Here is a 17,020-nt window from a genome sequence, read left to right as displayed (position 1 = left end):
ATGTGTGTGTAGCCCAGTAAACATAAGGTGGTGCTGTCTTTAAGAGAGAGAGCCTGGGAAGGGGTGATGTAATGTGTTCTCAGACAATGATGTCATCGACTGAGACACAGCAAGGATTTAAAGTGACAAAGGCATTTTCACTGACTCTGTGTAATTCTGCATCAGGGCTTGTCAGAGAGCAGAACCAAGGCAAGCACCCAGGGGAGACTTTTATTGAGCAATAAAAAATGGATGTATGAAATGAGAGAACATTAATGTGTTTCTTGTACATGTAAAGCAGGAGTTGGTGTCTCGATGTAGCACACAACATGTTTATTAATCAGGATATTTGAGATACAAAACACATTTTGTTACAGGGTTATGGTGCCACCTGCAAGCAGCAATCACATTTATAATTTCTGTCATGTTAGATGCATGTTTTGAGAGGAATGAAAGAGTTAACCTCAAATACTTGAGCATGTTTTCGACTATACATAAGGTATTTGGTGTTTACCATCAACTGCAAGAACAACACTACATTTGCACACATGGTTTTTGTTTTCTTGAAATATTCGTAAGACTTTCGATTATATCGGCATCATTTTCAAACCATATATTATGTGTAATGGAAATGTTCAAGTTTACCAAAGATTATGACTATTCCTGACATTGTATGTTCCCATTTTACCATTTCTAATCCAAAATAAGGTCCAAATTTCTTCAAACACTTAACGTCCTTCTCCTCAGACATTTTACTTAACTATAAATCACTTAACTGTATTCTTGTCCTTCCCAAATTCGTTTATTTAAGCCCCTTAAGCCTCTGCAATTCTTGCCTCTACAAACTTGTCCTTAATACTGTAACTCGTGCTTTCCGGAAAGAGGCACTCCGAATCACACTTCCGCCCTCATACACAGAGCTGGATGGAGTGATCGAGTGGTTGTTGCCTCCTTCTTGGATGGTCTCTTCACTTAAACTACGACGTTTCTTCGGCTTTTCACCTATCTCATAATCCACCTTCCTGTCTTCTGACTCTTTCTCCCTGCTTTGTTCTTCTCTCGTCTTTGTATATTCATCCAGGGCCTGATCAGAAGCCATGTCCTGAATAGAAGCTCCATGGACAGTTTCTCTAACTTCCAACTGGCTGTTTTGCCTTGAGGTGTCTTCACATTCTTTTTGAGGGATTTCTTCATTCACACAAGCCTCTTTTGCTGGACTGGCTGAAGTATTTAACGCTGCTTTGTCCTGGGTTGAATCTTGGAGTTCTTCATTAATTGAGAGACTATTTTTATTAACATCTGATGACAAATAGAGGCTGGAATCCTTGCTCTCTTGGTTATGAGATCTCCCAACATTATAGGTCGCTTTGTCTGGCACAGATTCAGTGATCAACAGTTCTTTTTCTTCTTCTGGCCTGGATGACGTTTGGGCACTTGGATTCCCATCATTCTTTGTAATATCGGTGTCTGAAATACTAATGTCACATGCGATCTTATAGAAGAGGGAATGATTATTTTTCATTTTTTCTAAGCTTTCACTGACTGCGGATGAGATCTCATTGAAATCAGTCAGATCGTCAGAGTATGCCGGTTGGTTCTCGATGTCTGATATCTCCTCAATGCACAATGAGTCTATGCCAGGGATCTGCAAAGGTATGAATCCCTGCCACTGGTTGGTAGAGAGGAACCACTTGGTTCTCAGATCGGAGGATGGATTATCACTTTCATTATCATCGGCGGCAGGTTCTTCAAGCTTCTGCTCCTCTCCATCCTTGTAACTTGTAAATTCCTTGCCTCCATCTTTCTGGTAGACAGTCATAGATGAGATGTGATAGGGTGAAGCTGGACGTTTGATGTTAGTTTTGGCACTTCCACTGTGCACTTTGTGTTGTGGTTTGTTCCCAAATTTGACTTGACTTTTAGATTTTTTCATGTGTCCGTCTCTTTCATCTTCATCTTGAGATGTTCCACTAGAAAGATGAAGTTCTGAAGGACCTCTGATATGATCGCAGCTTCCGTAGCCATCGTAGGATCGACGGTCTAAAAAACGGGACCAGAGCAGAATTTGCCAGTAAGGTAGTGCATATAGTGTGCTTTTAGTAGATACTTCTATAGCATTTTTTTTTTTTAAACCTTTATTTATCCAGGTAAGTTGATTGAGAACAATTTCTCATTTGCAACGACGACCTGTCACATTCACACAGTTCCACATTCATACCTGGAAGCTGCCCAGTACAATCACAGTCTGATCTGCTGGCCACTGAGCAGCTCCACTGGAGCAGTTGGGGTTAAGGGCCTTGCTCAAGGGAACCTCAGTGGTGGTGATGATGAGGGAGGGACAAGCGCTGCTCTTTTCACTTTCCCCACCCAGATTTTATCCTGCTGGTCTGGGGATTGAACCGGCAACCTCCCGGTCCCAAGCTCGCTTCTTTAACCTTTATGCCACCACTGCCACAGTGAAAAGTCAAACTGACATTCCAATTTTTTTTTACAGAGAACCATCTGAGAAGCCGTCATTGGAAACTGTTTGGTAAAAAGGGCAGGTACTTAAAATACTTAACAGGTGATTGGATGAACCATCTGTCTATCAAAGTCTTGCCGAAGCCAGTCAGGAGAAGACCGAAAACAGCTTTTCCATTAAAGATCCATTGTGTAATTTTTTGAATTGATTCTTAGCAAAAACCCCTTTGTTCTTTCACAAATATGTGCTCATTCATGTGTAATTACTTCCACCAACTAATCAAAGTATTCTTGTAAGTGTAGAATCTGCCATTCAGAATCATTCAGAATACATACGAGTGAGTCGCTCGAATGACGGCCGCCATGTTGCGCCTCCATCTTTAAAATACAATAGCCAAAGAGGGACATACCTCCGCCTTTCACGCTTTTACACTTAGTGGCACTGTGACAAATCCCAGGGAGGGGGAGAAAATTAGTCGTGACTGCCTGCAGATTTGAAAGCCTGTTGAAGATGGAGTATCACGCCTATTCTCTAGAACATGTAACGGAGTCGCCAAGGAAGTTAAAAAGAGAAGTAAAACGACAGGCAAAGCAACAAGACCAAAGCTAATATTGGATTGGCTTTTCCAAGATGGAAAGAGCTCATAAGGAGCAAGAATTTTAAAAGGGACGCTGAAGTTGCCTGCTTTCTTCTCAAAAAGGTAATTCTGCCTATTTGTGTAAATTCAAAGTTTTATAGTCGCTTGGCTAACTATAGCATGGTTGTGCATAACGCTAGAACATCTAGGATACTTTTCCTTGCGTCAGTGATGAAAAATATTGTCTACCTTGTAACATAAACGTAATCATATGTGTCGTGATTTCCCTGGCAGACAACTCACGTCATGTGCAGTTGTAACACAGACTAGCTACAGCTAGAACAGCTGCGTGTAAACGATGGAGATACTAAGAGCTAATTTTGATTTCATTGACATTGTTCATACTGCTCAGAGAAATATATTAAAAACACAAACCTCTGTTGCTTCTCTCTTACGCTGTAAACATTGTCTTACACTATTAATCTCGTACAATATACAGAATAACGATAGCACTGATACTTTACTAACAATAGCTTGCATATGTTTGGGAACCTGATAGCTGATGTTAGCTGTTGTCATGTACAATTTCACCACTAGATGGGAGAAATTCTTACACAATGTAGCTTTAAGAAAAGCCTTCAGTGCTGTTTTGTTATTTGCTCTTCCTTCATATTCAGTTCTTACATAACTGATGCTATTGCAGTATCTACGCTAACCTCATTCTTTAGGACCCGCCATTGTTGCTTTGAACAAAACAGTCACCTCTCTGTGTCATCACACACACCTAAACCACGCCTGGAGCAGCCAGTACCTCTTCACAGGACGCTGATTGGTTCAAACACAAATGCATTACTTGAAGCCTGAGAAGATGCATTTTTATGCGATCTTGTGATCCCGCAATTTTCGTGTGATATCTTGAGAATCCAGCTGCAGCGCAAGGTAAGTGAAAGCTAGCTTTCCGGGGGAAAAAAAACTAGCTTAATATGTGATCACAATTAAAAAACATTAAATTGTGGTGTTATTTTAGCAACCTGATATTAACTTTTTTTTTTTGTATTGGGAAATGCATACCTGATTTCATCCTTTGTTTTCTAGCTGTGTCAGGGGGTACCTGATGAACTTCCTGCCCATCCCCCCTGATTGGCAGTTGATCGTGTGTTGTGGCATTCTGTCTGACTGCGCTGATAGATAGATTGATAGATAGATAGATAGATAGATAGATAGATAGATAGATAGATAGATAGATAGATAGATAGATAGATAGACAGACAGATAGACAGATAGATAGATGTAGATATACCAAACCAATTAATGGAGACCTTCATATACGTAAAGCATATGTACATGCATTTAAATATAAAAATACCCCCCCCCCCCACCTTCTTATGACTCTCTCCCGTATTCGTTCCACACGACGAAGTTTGGCCTCTCGCTGCTCAGGGGTCAGACAGCGCTCAGGGTCCATGTCAGGGGTCAGGAGGGCAGAGGGCCGTTCATCCGTCTGTTCAAGCAGTGTCACATTACCACTCAAAACACAGGCCTAACTTTGTTTTATCAGATTGGTACTTCATGACTTTTCCTATAATAATGAGAATTGCTCATAAACATGACACTTCTGTTTGGACAGTCAGAGACCACAGCTCTAAAACATGGCCCAAATAAGTCTATCTGAATTTCTGTTGTTAAAATGGATTTTTTTCTGTGGTAGTTTGTTCATTAGAGGCCTAACAAGGAGTCAGACCTGTTTGGGGTCTGATTGACCCCAAAAATACTGTAAGTAACGTCAATATGTTGAATAACATACTGTGCATTTACTTGCATGTGAATTTCAAGTGGCATACAAAAGAAATATATATTTTAAGAGATGCAATAATTATTATTCATATCAACTATAATGGACAAGAAAATGTATGGTATGGTATCATCTTTCTGAATATGCTGTGCTTTAACTACGTCTTTGATTTCTTTTAATTTGATTTCATTCTTTCTTACCCTGTCGTCCAAGCTCGCGCATTCATTTCCTACACTTGCTTGGTCTCCAACTTGATTCCTTCTGGTCTCTGTGGGCTCGGCTCTGCTCGCATCTGACTGTGACTCCTTCTTGGAGGACCTCAGTATTCCCTGATGCAGCTGCTGCCTGTTTTTAACGGGCTGATCCTGGTGCATCTCTGCTGAGGGCCGCTTTTGATCAGGACCCTCCAGCAACAAATGCCTGGGTGTCTTGTTCAACAGTTTTTTACCCTGCTCGGCCAATCTTTGCTGCATCTCAGGCGGGATCTGCTCTGGCAGTGGGTTGTCGAGCTCAGGCGGGGGATCTTCAACAGAAACCCGTCTGGCCATAAGAGAGGACGGCAGTACAGCTGTAACAACTCGTGTCACCCTTAGAGGAAAGGGGGCCTGAGGAAATACCAAGATAGATTAGTAAATGTATATTGATATATTCAGTCAGTTATAGTCTACTCATTAATGATTTGGCAGACCTCCTCTCTTGTCTCTGAACCTTGACATGGAGTAGGTATGGGAGGTTTCTTCCTATTAGTCAACCTCTCCTGATTCCTCTTTATCCGCTCAATCTGCTCTTCTTCACTCATCTTCATCTTCTGAAAAAAAGATATATGGCTGTGCGTCATTTATGAACCCTGCACCTTAGCAATATGCATGTAGAAAAGGTAAAGCAAGAACCAGAATCCATGTATTTGCATATCAAAACGCTATTTTATATTACTATATTATATTTACAGCTGTGTGTTTGTGCAGAGGTGTATGTGTGCATATGGTTGCTAGCTGTATGTTCATATGTGTATATAATTATATATATACAGTATAAAAGTCCATGTGTTTGAGCATGTGAGAAAGGGGGGTTGGGTGGCAAATATGAGAAGACTGAGCAACTGCACTGAGACACGTGCCTCTGCCTCCACCTCTTGCCTACAACAGGCACTGCAACATGCCCTAATTGCAAGGAAGATGAGAGAATCAAAGAATTGGAATTTGGCTGTGATTGCAATGAGGAAAAAATCTGCTTTGACTGCTTCTATTTTTGGAGCATTTTGGATCACATCGCATACATCCAGACAGTTATAACCAGAAAACAGGCCATAATGACGAATCAAACCTTGGTTGATTGGTTAGATGCATCTGGTGGGATCCACTTTGAACCAGATTCTAAAGATGTAATGAAAACAGAGGAAAGAGGAGGAGAAGGATAGAGGGAGTGACAGACGATGGGTGGGAGGAGAAAGTGACAGAAAGAAAGAGAAATATGAGGGTGGAAGACAAAACAAAGCTGGGCTCTGAAAAAAAATAATCCTTTTGCATTAAACACCTATTTAATCTGTTTAATATTAGATATGTTAGAAAATACAAATCTGCATGCCATTGTATTAATACAGAGTTTCTGCAGGTTTCACCAAGTCAAATTTAAGACTTTTAAGACCTTTTTAAGACCACTATGAATGGAATTTAAGACCTTTATCACAACATCTACTAAGCCCTAAATTCAGTTTTTTCAGTATCGCTAAACTTGCACTTCCCCATAGCTGAAGAATAAAAACCGTTTTATATCTGTGGTACAACCCGAAAGAGACTCGCACCAATGACACGAAAGCTGATTGGCTGCAATATACAGTAAGTTACATGTTGGTCTCATTTGTAATCATACTACTGAGAAGTTATATTTGAAAGAACTACAACACCATGGAATTTAAAAAAAAAAGCATTTGAGAGAGCGTTGCATGAACGTAGGAAAATTAACACCTGTTTAAAATGATTTAAAACATAGAACACAATACTTCAGCGAATTTAGGACTTTTTAAGGCCTAAAGTATTGATTTTGAAATTTTAGAATTTTTAAGACCCTGCGGAAACCCTGCAATATCACCATTTCTATGAACTGTGTATTATATGAGTATATCTGTGCCAACCAAACAAGTCTTTCGCTGCTTTCACATTAAGGAGGTCAGGCTGGCTGTTTCCTCTTCTCTGTACAGGCTCAACAGTGTTGCTGTAGATTCCCTGAAACATAAGCAGAGGAAAAAAAGTCAAACATTTTTACCTTGATAATGTTTGTCATTGATAATGTCTATATTTCACACCTCATATGGGGACTCTGTCCAGCCCTGATCCCTGCTCTGGTGGCTTTCCTGTAGCTCCTGGGGTAACGGTGGGCGAAGTGGTGGCTCTTGTTCCACATCCTGCAGGGATCATAGTCACAAGGGATATGATAGAAGATCTTAGTGCATCCATACCAGATTGATAAAGACTTAATACTGCATGTTTTGATATGATGATAGACAACACAACCCAACTGACAAACTCATTAATAATATCTGGATGAAGGCAGAAAATGGCATAGACAATTCTGGCTTGCAAATCCTGCTGTTCTGTTGATCCACTATGGTATTTATTTCAATGAGCTAGACTCCAAAGAGGAGAGCAGATCATATAAAGCCCTCACATTACGAATAAATTAGCAGTAAGAAGATCTATATGTTGTAGGAATTTAGATCAATTTTGTGAATAAAAAACCAAATGCTGTGGCCATACTGTAAGAAAACACCTGCAAGACTCAAAGATCTAGTCATCGGATGGACTTAACCTTGGCATTAAGTAGACAACAATTTCACGTTTATTTATAACCAGAAAGCAAACGTCAGGGGTCGCTGACAAAGGAACAATGGACAGGAGTCGTACCATTGGCAGTCCACTCTGCAGCCTCTCTGTTGGAGAGCCAGGGGATCCAGGATGTGGAGATGTCGGCTGGAACACTGAGGGGAAGACAGTACAGGTCACAGTGTTGACACTGTTCATCTATTGTCAGGTTTCATGTGCATAACCAAGACGAGACAAGACAAGAAGTAATTGTTTGATCTTTCAAGACTTCAAAACCGAACGCCAAAACATTGAAACAACACTTTATTTTTGTTACCTGTTACACTCTACAGGCATAATTATACAGTCTAAACTTCTACACAGACTCTCAGCATGGCAGGGAGGGAGAGCTGAAGCTTACTGTGATGCCTCTGTAGTCCCAGCAGGAAGCGGAAGTGATCCCTGTTGATCTTTAGTCCAGCTAGGATGTCCTCCATCATCCACAGCTCTCTCTGGGCCTGAGACTGGTCCTGATAAAAGGAAAGAAAGAAAAGATATGACTTATGAAATATCTTCAGGCACGATGAGCTAATGTTCTTTTTTTTTTTTTTATTATTAAAAAAAATGTTATTATTATTTTTGGCCATTATATTTATAGGACAGCTGCAGGCATGAAAGGGGAGAGAGAGGGGGGAATGACATGCAGCAAAGGGCCACAGGTTGGAGTCGAACCCGCGGCCACCACGTGGAGGAGTAAACCTCTACATATGGGCGTGCACACTACCAGGTGAGCTACCCAGGTGCCCGAGCCTTAATGTTTTGTAGCAAGACATTTATGACTTGAAGGTCAGTGGCTAAAAACTATAAACACACACATATCACACATTATTGTAGTTCAAATACCTGTGGCACTCCAAAGTTGCAGATGTGCTGAAGATGAGAACGGATAACCGACAATTCACTCTCCATTCTTTCATATTGACTCCACACCCTCTCCATTTCCTGAATAAAAAGATTTGAAGATTTGTGAAATATAAAAAAACATAATGAATATAAAAAAAACAAGTAAATCAACAGCAGAATCTGCAGTTTATGTACATATCACATCCAATGAACTCATGTAGAGCCATTGTCATTCTGGTTCCCTGCCCTCCATGCTTATTACATACCAATGATACATCACACATTCTGGCCCGGATTGTGACCAGCTCTTCCTGGAGCAAAGCCTTCTGGGCCAGTGCTTCTTCCTGGGCTCTGGGCCCCTGGCTTTTCCACTCCTCCAGCTGCAGTCTGGACACCTCTAATGCACACTGGACGCTGTCCTGCAACAGGAAAAAAAAGTCTTTATTTATTTTTTTTATTCTTAAACCAGTCACAATACTGTTTGCTATTTATAATGTAAATAGCCTTACATTTGTAGTCTTATGTTGTAATTACTCACCTTATCCATCTGTAGCTGGGCCAGTTCTACAGACAGAGACTGGAGCAGCTTGTCACACCCACATAACCTCGTCAATACAACCTGAAGAGGGAAACTCTAAATCAAAACTCAGAGAGAAACATCTAATAAGATGATAAATAATGGCACCGTACTCTGGTGACAGTTACAGAACATTGTGAATACTCACGTCTGCATCACTTTCAAGAGGCCTGATTGGTGGGATTTCCCTTGGGTCAGGCTTCTGGACCTAAAATGCATCATTTTGTTAAACAGTACTTTTTTTAAAATTATAAAACAGTGTTCTTTTGATATGGCTTCTTCCTGTGTTCCAGCTTTTATCCATATGTGATTGTAAATAGAATTTTTATGAGATCATTTTTGAACATGTTTTTATGAAATCCTTTGTGCTGACAGTCTCTTAATGTAGGTGAATGCTTGAAATTTCAATGTTAACGTCTTTCAAAAGAGCACAGCACAAGCTTCAGCCCTCTGGGTGAGACAAACAGAGGCCACAGCCTAACATTGTACAGAAAATTAAGATACATTTGTAATTTGGCATTTCATTTTATGTAGCATAATCACGGCAAAACTAATCATAATTAGACAAAGATATTACACACAATAAAACAAGATCACAATATATGATTTATTAGTCAAAAATAAACTGACACAATAAGCATTAGCGACAATATAGCACAGTGACACACACATCAAAAAGTCAGTGACATACAGTACACAGAACATATCACAAGGACTAAAAAAAACTGTTTCTCATATCGATACAAATTAGTATGCACGGTTAGAGACAACACACAAACAATATTTTTTTGGAGACATACGAACAACACAACATAGGTATAAAGTTGAACCACACAAGACACCACAGGAACACAAGGCGCAGCAAAGAGGGCTGTACCATAGCTGGCGGTAGCACACGGACAGATACATTGCTGCGGTGATGGTGATGATGGTGGTGGTGGTGGTGTGGGGGGTGGGGAGCATGTGCGGTTCTCGATGAGGGGGGTAAAGGGGGCAGTAAGTCTGCATGTGCCCCTGTGGAGTAGCTCTGAAGGAAGAGACAGTACGTGGATGATAAGAACAGAGAACACATGGAATTATACAAAACATAGCGTGCTACTGTACACTGCTGCACACTAGGCTGGGTGTTTGCTGTAAATGTATTGTTCAAACTATAATCACCTTTCCTAAAGATCGTCTCCCACCCGAGATATGATGGACAGACCCATAGGTAGGTATAGGCTGTAAACAATGAAAAAGATGTGAGTAACATGAGGTGTTTGGTGAGACAAAATGATATTGAAGGGACAGTTCACCTCAAAATCCAAAATACATATTTTTCCTCATACCTGTAGTGCTATTTATCAGTCTAGATTGTTTAGGTGTGAGTTACCCAGTGTTGGAGATATCGGCCCTAAAGATGTCTGCCTTCTCTCTGATATAGTGAAACTAGATGGCACTCGAATTGAGAAGCTCAAAGTGCCAGAAAAATACACTTGAAAAAAAAAACTCAACAGCAATGTCTCTTTCTAGAATTCATGATCCGGTTACTCAAAATAATTCAGACCTGGTTGTGAGCAGTTTCATCTAGGAACTATTTTCTTTTTACTGAACTACACATGCCAACTGTATCACGATGCAGAAAGAAGCTTACTCATGGATGTCCTTCTTGCTGCTAGCTCACCTTAGCTAGCTAACGTTACAGCTCAGCCGAGGCGGACGCCATTAACGTTTACATCTCACTATTGGCAGGTGTAGGAGTTTTAAAAAAAAATTATTTGAGAGAAGGCAGACATCTGTGAGGCCGATACTAGAGCTGGGCAATATGGAGAAAATCAAATATCATATATTCTTGAGCAAATAGATCGATGTTGATATGTCGACGATCACAAAAATATTTTCACAATAAGAATTTAGATAAATAATCAGCAATAATGTGGATATAATGACTAAGTGGGGAAAGGCAAATAATAAAACAGTGAGTAAGTCTGGTAAGTTCAGAAAATTACATCACTTTACTGTAATGCAGCCTGTAAAACCAGGAAAAGGTTTGCCATATTACGATATTATGATATCGAAAATCTAAGACGATATCTAGTCATATATCGATATAATATCAATATGTTGCCCAGCCCTAGCCTATACCTCCAACACTCGACTTGGAGTGGAATCAGGAATTCATTTCACTGCTTGTTGTAAGTGCATGACTATGCATGTGACAAATAAATTTGAAAGTTGGGGGACAAATTACAAATGAATGAATATTGATTATTTTTTATAACCCATGCAATTGGAGTATATTTAATGATCAAGATAAACCAAACAGGTCCTGACCTTGCTTAGGTTTTGCCACCTCTCCGTGACTGGAGTGTTAGGAGTGGATTTGAACTCCAGGTTAGGTGAGGCAGGTGCGTAGTACAGGGTTTGTGGCAACATGCCCGAGTCATCGTGAGGTCGAATGTCAACCCTTCCCACTGGTGTATGAGGTCGTGACCCCAGCTGACCTCTTGAGGTCAAAGAACCTGAACGCATCATCTCTGTCTGAGTGGGTGGTGGTGTGTTTTGGTCAGGAAGAGAGTCTTCCTCTTGGTGTGGACCACAGGCTCTTCTGCTAAGCCCAGAAGGGCTGGGTGTTCTGTTTGAAGAGAAAACAGAACAGAAATGCCAAAGCTGGGATCTTTCTTTCGTCAAGTAAACTGGGATTTAAATATGTGCCATTCACACATACAGATTTGGCCACCTGCTGTTTCTCTGACGCACACTCCGCCTCCCCCTCTGCTCTGACTGCGATGTCCCCATCCTGAGATGACTCGGTTCGCTCAGAGTCCTGCTGATGTGCCTGTGTCTTTGGGAGGGACCCTCCCCATCAGAGGGGGGTTTAGGGAAGTCCACCGATTCACTGCTGCCACCCATCTGTGTGAAATCCTGATAACTTGAGCAACGCCTGAAATGATCAGAGATGCAGGTCAAAAAAGCAAAAAAATGAAATATGTTTTGATTTTCACTGTATAACACCTTTTGTACACAGTGAAATGTGCTGTACCTGTTCAGGGAGCAGTTTGGCTCCATTGCAGCAGACTGACTGAGGGCTCGGACCCAACCCAACATGTCCTCCTGAGTGTCAGCACTGAAGAAATAAGAGCGCATTCCCTGGTGTACCACCTAGTTTTACAGAAAGCATTCACAGTGTTATTGTTCCCCTCATAAAGGATCCTTGGTTGAGCTGAAGGTAATGAATTAGATAAAACTGACCAAAATACTGAAACCCCAAATAGAAATCTTGCTTTAATTTGGCCTAATTGGATGCATATTGAGAGACGATGGAGTAAGAATAGCTCCTGTAGAAGAGTTTATTTTGGTGATCAGCAACAGCAGCTTTAAAAGGCAAGACTCCAAATCAAATGTCAACAAGTTATTAATTTATACCTTGAAGGTGAACTTTCTGTTCTTGCATTCTCGCGGCATGCAGAACAGGATTTTGTAGCTCGGCAGTGGGATGCTGCCCAGCACAGATTCTTCTCTACTGTCTAGTGGGGGACAGAAATGAAGTGCACGAAAAACGAGATGCATTGTTGTACAGTCAGAGGACATTAAAGCATTTCATTCCAGACAAAGGGCTGGGCTACAAGCTGTGTACCTTTATAGTAAAACAGACAGAAGTTGGAGAGGACAAACCACCTTCTCTTCCATAGCTTCAAACCAGAGCTGTCCTGCAGAAGGGAGATTCATTAGGGGTTGCTCTTTGCTTAACTCACTCTTCTACATGCAATGATGAAGTTATAAATTGTTAAGCACACCATGTTTAGAACATTACTTTTTTGTTGAGCCATCCTCTGATGACCACAGGACAGTTGGGGTCTCTCTTGGCAGCCTGACATCTTTTCCCAAATGTTTGTAGCTTTCCATTGCTTTCCTGTTACCCGAAGATGGAGTTACATACATTTCTATGCATCAACAGTTTCAAAGTAAGCGGTCCACATGTGCACAGAATGACAATATGCAAACGTAAAACATACCTTTATGACAGGAAAGTAGGAAATGGTGGCCACGCTGGATGCTTGGCTTACTCTGTCCTGGTCATCCATTCTGCAGTATGAAACATTAAGACTGCAGTTAAAAACAGCCAGATGGACTACCATAAAAAAGGAAAGGAAGATGAGGTAATTAGAGTTGGATGCAAATGTTACATCCAAAATGTCAGTGTTTGCACCCAAACTAAAGCCTAACCTTTTTTTTTTATGTACAGGTGTGTTTATAAGAGTATAGCTTCATTCAAGATCATCCAGTATTTACTTAGTGGTACACACATATACAAATACACAAAATATCTCACTTGTAATGGATTTTTGAATAAAAGCTCAATCAAGTAAAGAAATCACATAATAAAAGATCCACACATAGTTTACCACAACCTCTGAATTAACACCTGGTTTCCTTACTGCCAAGAAAATGTCAAAACTATATATATATATATATATATATAGTTTTGACATGCATATTATATATATACATATAATATGCATGTTACGTGACCATTTCTGAACAACGCTTCCCTATATCTTCTTCTTCTATCTTCTTAAACATTTGAATGGAATGGTTGCTCTGAGTGAGGCTAAGACATGAGGCCTTACCAATACAATCTGAACCAGAGTCTCCCTCTGTAGAAGCAGTCAGTCACTCCCATGAGCAGCACCCTGTAAACCTCCGAGCACCCATTTGCCACATTCCCATATAGTTGAGATTTTTTCCTAGTCAACTGTTCATCCTCTCTTAGTGACTTGGTGTTGTTGCTCTCCCACTTCCAGTGAAAACTCTCCCACAATTCTATTCTGAGCCACAACAGGCTGGTGCGCATCCCCACCACGAAACTGACAGGTGACAGCTGCATCGCCGTGGTAGCAGGGAGGGGCCAGGGACTGTGTGAAAACCAATCTGGCAGCAGGGACGGGCTGGTATGAGAGACGAGATTTGGAATGTGTCCCAAACTGCAGAACTGCAGCATTGACTGCTGAGGACAGAGAACCAAAATAAAAGAGCGTCGTGCCGGGGACGTAAAGTGGCCTGTTGAAGACAAATGTTTAGGGAGGTGTGGGCGTCACTGTGTCACAGGTTTGTGTGGTTCTGTAGAGTCATGCAGTCTCTTCAGGCACAGGATCACAAGGTTTAATCAGCATATTTCTTATATAATAAACTTTGTCATTCAAGTAAAACTTGAATAATGTTTGCCAATGTTTTCTAGATGTGCAGTATATATATATATTTTCTTGTGTTTAGTATTGCATTGCCAGACCCTTATAATGACATATATGCAAAATTAGATCTGATCTATCTTCTTAAAATCCTTTTTTATGTCTTAAATTGCTACTTACAGTATTTCTTGAATTTCATTTTTCTTAAATTTCTACTTACTACCAAAGTGATTGCTGTATGTATTTCTTAAATTTAAATTTGTATGTTTTTGAACAATACTTTTATTTATTTTTGTATGCTACACTACTTTATGTGTGCACTGTACTGTATGTATGTACTGTATTTGCAGTTTATGTATGCATAGATGCATGTATGTATTGTATGTATAATGTTATAAAGTAATCACTTCATTTACAGACTCACTTGACTACGAAAAAAATATTCTTATTTAAACTAATTATCAGCAACTTCAATTTATATGTACCTGTTGTAGCTGCGTTAGCAAAGCTTCATTTTACAGCTTATCTGAACTGTACAGTTATTGTTGACCCCCATGAAACAGCAGTACAGATGAACTTGAAGATAAAAATTCATGAGAAACATCTCACACTGAGCCTCCACACGCAAAGACTGCCGCAGTCTATGGCGGTAACAACCACAATCCTCTATGAGTAAGACATGAGGGAAAATAATCAAGCCTTTGTGAGAGATGAGAGCAGAGACTAACAACCTCATAGCCGCTGGGGGTTACGTGGGTGTTGTGAACTATTTGGAAAATCTCCTTCTTAATCAGTGGGGGTGACTTTCTTGGGGAGGAGAAGACTTAAAATGCTAAAGAGGGATTGAGGGAAGGACAAATGGTGGGTCTGTTTACCACACAGAGTGTGCTTTGTGGTGCCCAAAAGACTCTGGAGCATCATGTGAAGTTGGAAACAGAGCATGTTGAATAAAATATCCTCCCTCTCAATCAACAAAAACATTTGCATACCTCCTACATTCTCATGTATTTTAATGTCAACCAAAACATCACTATACGTTTAACCTTGATGTGTAAAGTGGTGATGTAAGGTGCTGTCACAACTATTAATTTGAAAACCTCATGTCAGGATACTGGATTATTGTACACAGTATATTTCATATATCTTCCCACAGTGAAGGGTTATAGGAGGCATAAAAGTTGCTGGGCAAATACAGCTGGACTATCACAGCTTGGCAAAGCTGAGAAAAAGTCTCCCAGTCAATCTGTAGTAGCTCAGCCACAGATAGTACATCACATCGCTGTTCACAATACTGCTAACCTTGATCAACAGCCATTTATTTTGTTCAATGTATACTGTAAACTTATAAATGAATGGAAATACAGGATTAATAAAGCAACACTGAAATAAACTCAAACATATCTCTGTAGCAATACTTTATAACGAATGTTTGAATACTACTCAGAATGACAAGACATAAATCATAATGAAGATGCCATATTGCTGTACCTGACTAATTGTGCCCGCCTGCTGACTGCTTCAAGCTCCATCACTTGGCACTCTTCCTCACAGCATCTCCTCAGGCTTGTCTGCCCTCTTCCTGGTTAGCAAAAGCTCCTGTTGCCCAAACAGCTTCAACCCTCCCCTGCTATACTCCGCTTCTCTCCTCTCCTGTGAACCTGCCTATCCGTTTCTCACTCCTTCCCTCTGTTCTGACTTGTAGCTGCAGCGTTTGTCCGATGATCTACCTATGCTGGCTGTTAACACTCTTCTGTCCTTTAACAGTGCACTCTCTGTGAGCCTCCCCCCCCTCCACTTCAGTGCCCCTCCCTCTCACGCTGCCCTTGACAGCCTCTCTGTTTTTTGCTGAGTGTGGGTTTAGATTTAGGAATTTATTTATAAAAAAAAAAAAAACAGCTGTTCTTCCTTTTTTTTTCTCTGCCCCTTTGCATTATTTGAATTTCATTTGTCGGCTATTTGGATCTAGCTTTATGACGATTAAAGTTTTGGATGCTTGATAAAGGCCTAACCATTCAGAGTAGGAAGGGTGTGCTCTGACATGTGAGTGCAAAGGCTCAAAGGCATTATGTTACTGCACTTTCAAACTGATAAACACAACTTGCTTAATGCAGCAAATAATCAAACCACGGTGCAAGAGTTATATATTGAAGCTATAATAGAGCAATGTAATTATCCACTGATATGAGTATTGAGGCAAAGTTAAAACAGCAAGAAAACAGTTCAGATTGGATAAGAAAAATATATTTAAATAGCATACATCTAGAAAAGTTAGTAATTGTTATAATTAACAATATAATTAAATCATCAATAGTAATGATTATACGTAAGCTTTTCTCTGGCATGCTACAATATAATAAAGCAATATACTGTATAATGTTAGAGGAGTGATGGACATGGCTGGCTGAGGCACAGAGCTGAGGGCCAATGGTGGATGACATACCAGGCTGGACGAGAGTGAGTGGTGTGGGCAGCCTGACATTGCAAAGGGTTCCCAGGCAGGCGGACAGGAACACACACACACACACACACACACACACACACACACACACACACACACACACACAGAACTAACAACATTGCATGATACCAAAGTCTATTTCATCAGTGTAACCTGTGATATTAGTCTGTACAGGGTTTTCTGTAAGGGTTTAAAAACACTTTAATTAAGATAAAAGTTCTAAACTAAAAGCATGCAGATGATCCATTAACATCTTAATAAGGCAGGTTTACTGTATAATATGTAATATGCAGGTGAAGGTCTCATC

The 17,020-nt window shown here is 40.4% G+C and overlaps 1 protein-coding gene across 7 annotated transcripts in view; it reads right to left on the bottom strand.

Annotated features, from left to right (window-relative positions):
* Nucleotides 1-196: 196 nt before the first annotated feature.
* The window catches only part of si:ch211-234p6.5 (pleckstrin homology domain-containing family A member 4), a 75,517-nt gene continuing 58,693 nt past the window's right edge, over nt 197-17,020 (bottom strand). The window contains exons 1-24 of one of the 7 annotated variants that reach the window (XM_031314863.2): nt 15,744-16,047; nt 13,083-13,152; nt 12,881-12,979; nt 12,704-12,776; nt 12,493-12,593; nt 12,110-12,228; nt 11,807-12,010; nt 11,401-11,701; nt 10,249-10,308; nt 9,965-10,114; nt 9,236-9,295; nt 9,049-9,129; nt 8,777-8,929; nt 8,511-8,609; nt 8,029-8,137; nt 7,710-7,783; nt 7,112-7,210; nt 6,941-7,031; nt 6,133-6,182; nt 5,498-5,617; nt 5,010-5,414; nt 4,397-4,518; nt 4,089-4,198; nt 197-2,019 (exon numbers count right to left, since the gene is read on the bottom strand). In XM_031314863.2, coding sequence (XP_031170723.1) covers nt 818-2,019; nt 4,089-4,198; nt 4,397-4,518; nt 5,010-5,414; nt 5,498-5,617; nt 6,133-6,182; nt 6,941-7,031; nt 7,112-7,210; nt 7,710-7,783; nt 8,029-8,137; nt 8,511-8,609; nt 8,777-8,929; nt 9,049-9,129; nt 9,236-9,295; nt 9,965-10,114; nt 10,249-10,308; nt 11,401-11,701; nt 11,807-12,010; nt 12,110-12,228; nt 12,493-12,593; nt 12,704-12,776; nt 12,881-12,979; nt 13,083-13,152; nt 15,744-15,784 — 3,993 coding nt within the window. In that variant the 5' untranslated portion in view covers nt 15,785-16,047 and the 3' untranslated portion in view covers nt 197-817. Of the gene's footprint in view, nt 2,020-3,695; nt 3,976-4,088; nt 4,199-4,396; nt 4,519-5,009; nt 5,415-5,497; nt 5,618-6,132; nt 6,183-6,940; nt 7,032-7,111; nt 7,211-7,709; nt 7,784-8,028; nt 8,138-8,510; nt 8,610-8,776; nt 8,930-9,048; nt 9,130-9,235; nt 9,296-9,964; nt 10,115-10,248; nt 10,309-11,400; nt 11,702-11,806; nt 12,011-12,109; nt 12,229-12,492; nt 12,594-12,703; nt 12,777-12,880; nt 12,980-13,082; nt 13,153-13,697; nt 14,219-15,743; nt 16,049-17,020 lie in introns of those variants that run through there. The other 6 variants (XM_031314864.2, XM_031314869.2, XM_031314870.2 and 3 more) reach the window with 6 other exon arrangements.

The sequence above is a fragment of the Sander lucioperca genome, chromosome 22 (genome assembly GCF_008315115.2).
Source record: "Sander lucioperca isolate FBNREF2018 chromosome 22, SLUC_FBN_1.2, whole genome shotgun sequence".
Lineage (NCBI taxonomy): Eukaryota > Metazoa > Chordata > Actinopteri > Perciformes > Percidae > Sander > Sander lucioperca.
Note: the sequence above shows the minus strand (reverse complement) of the source record. Positions and strands in the feature narration are given on the sequence as shown.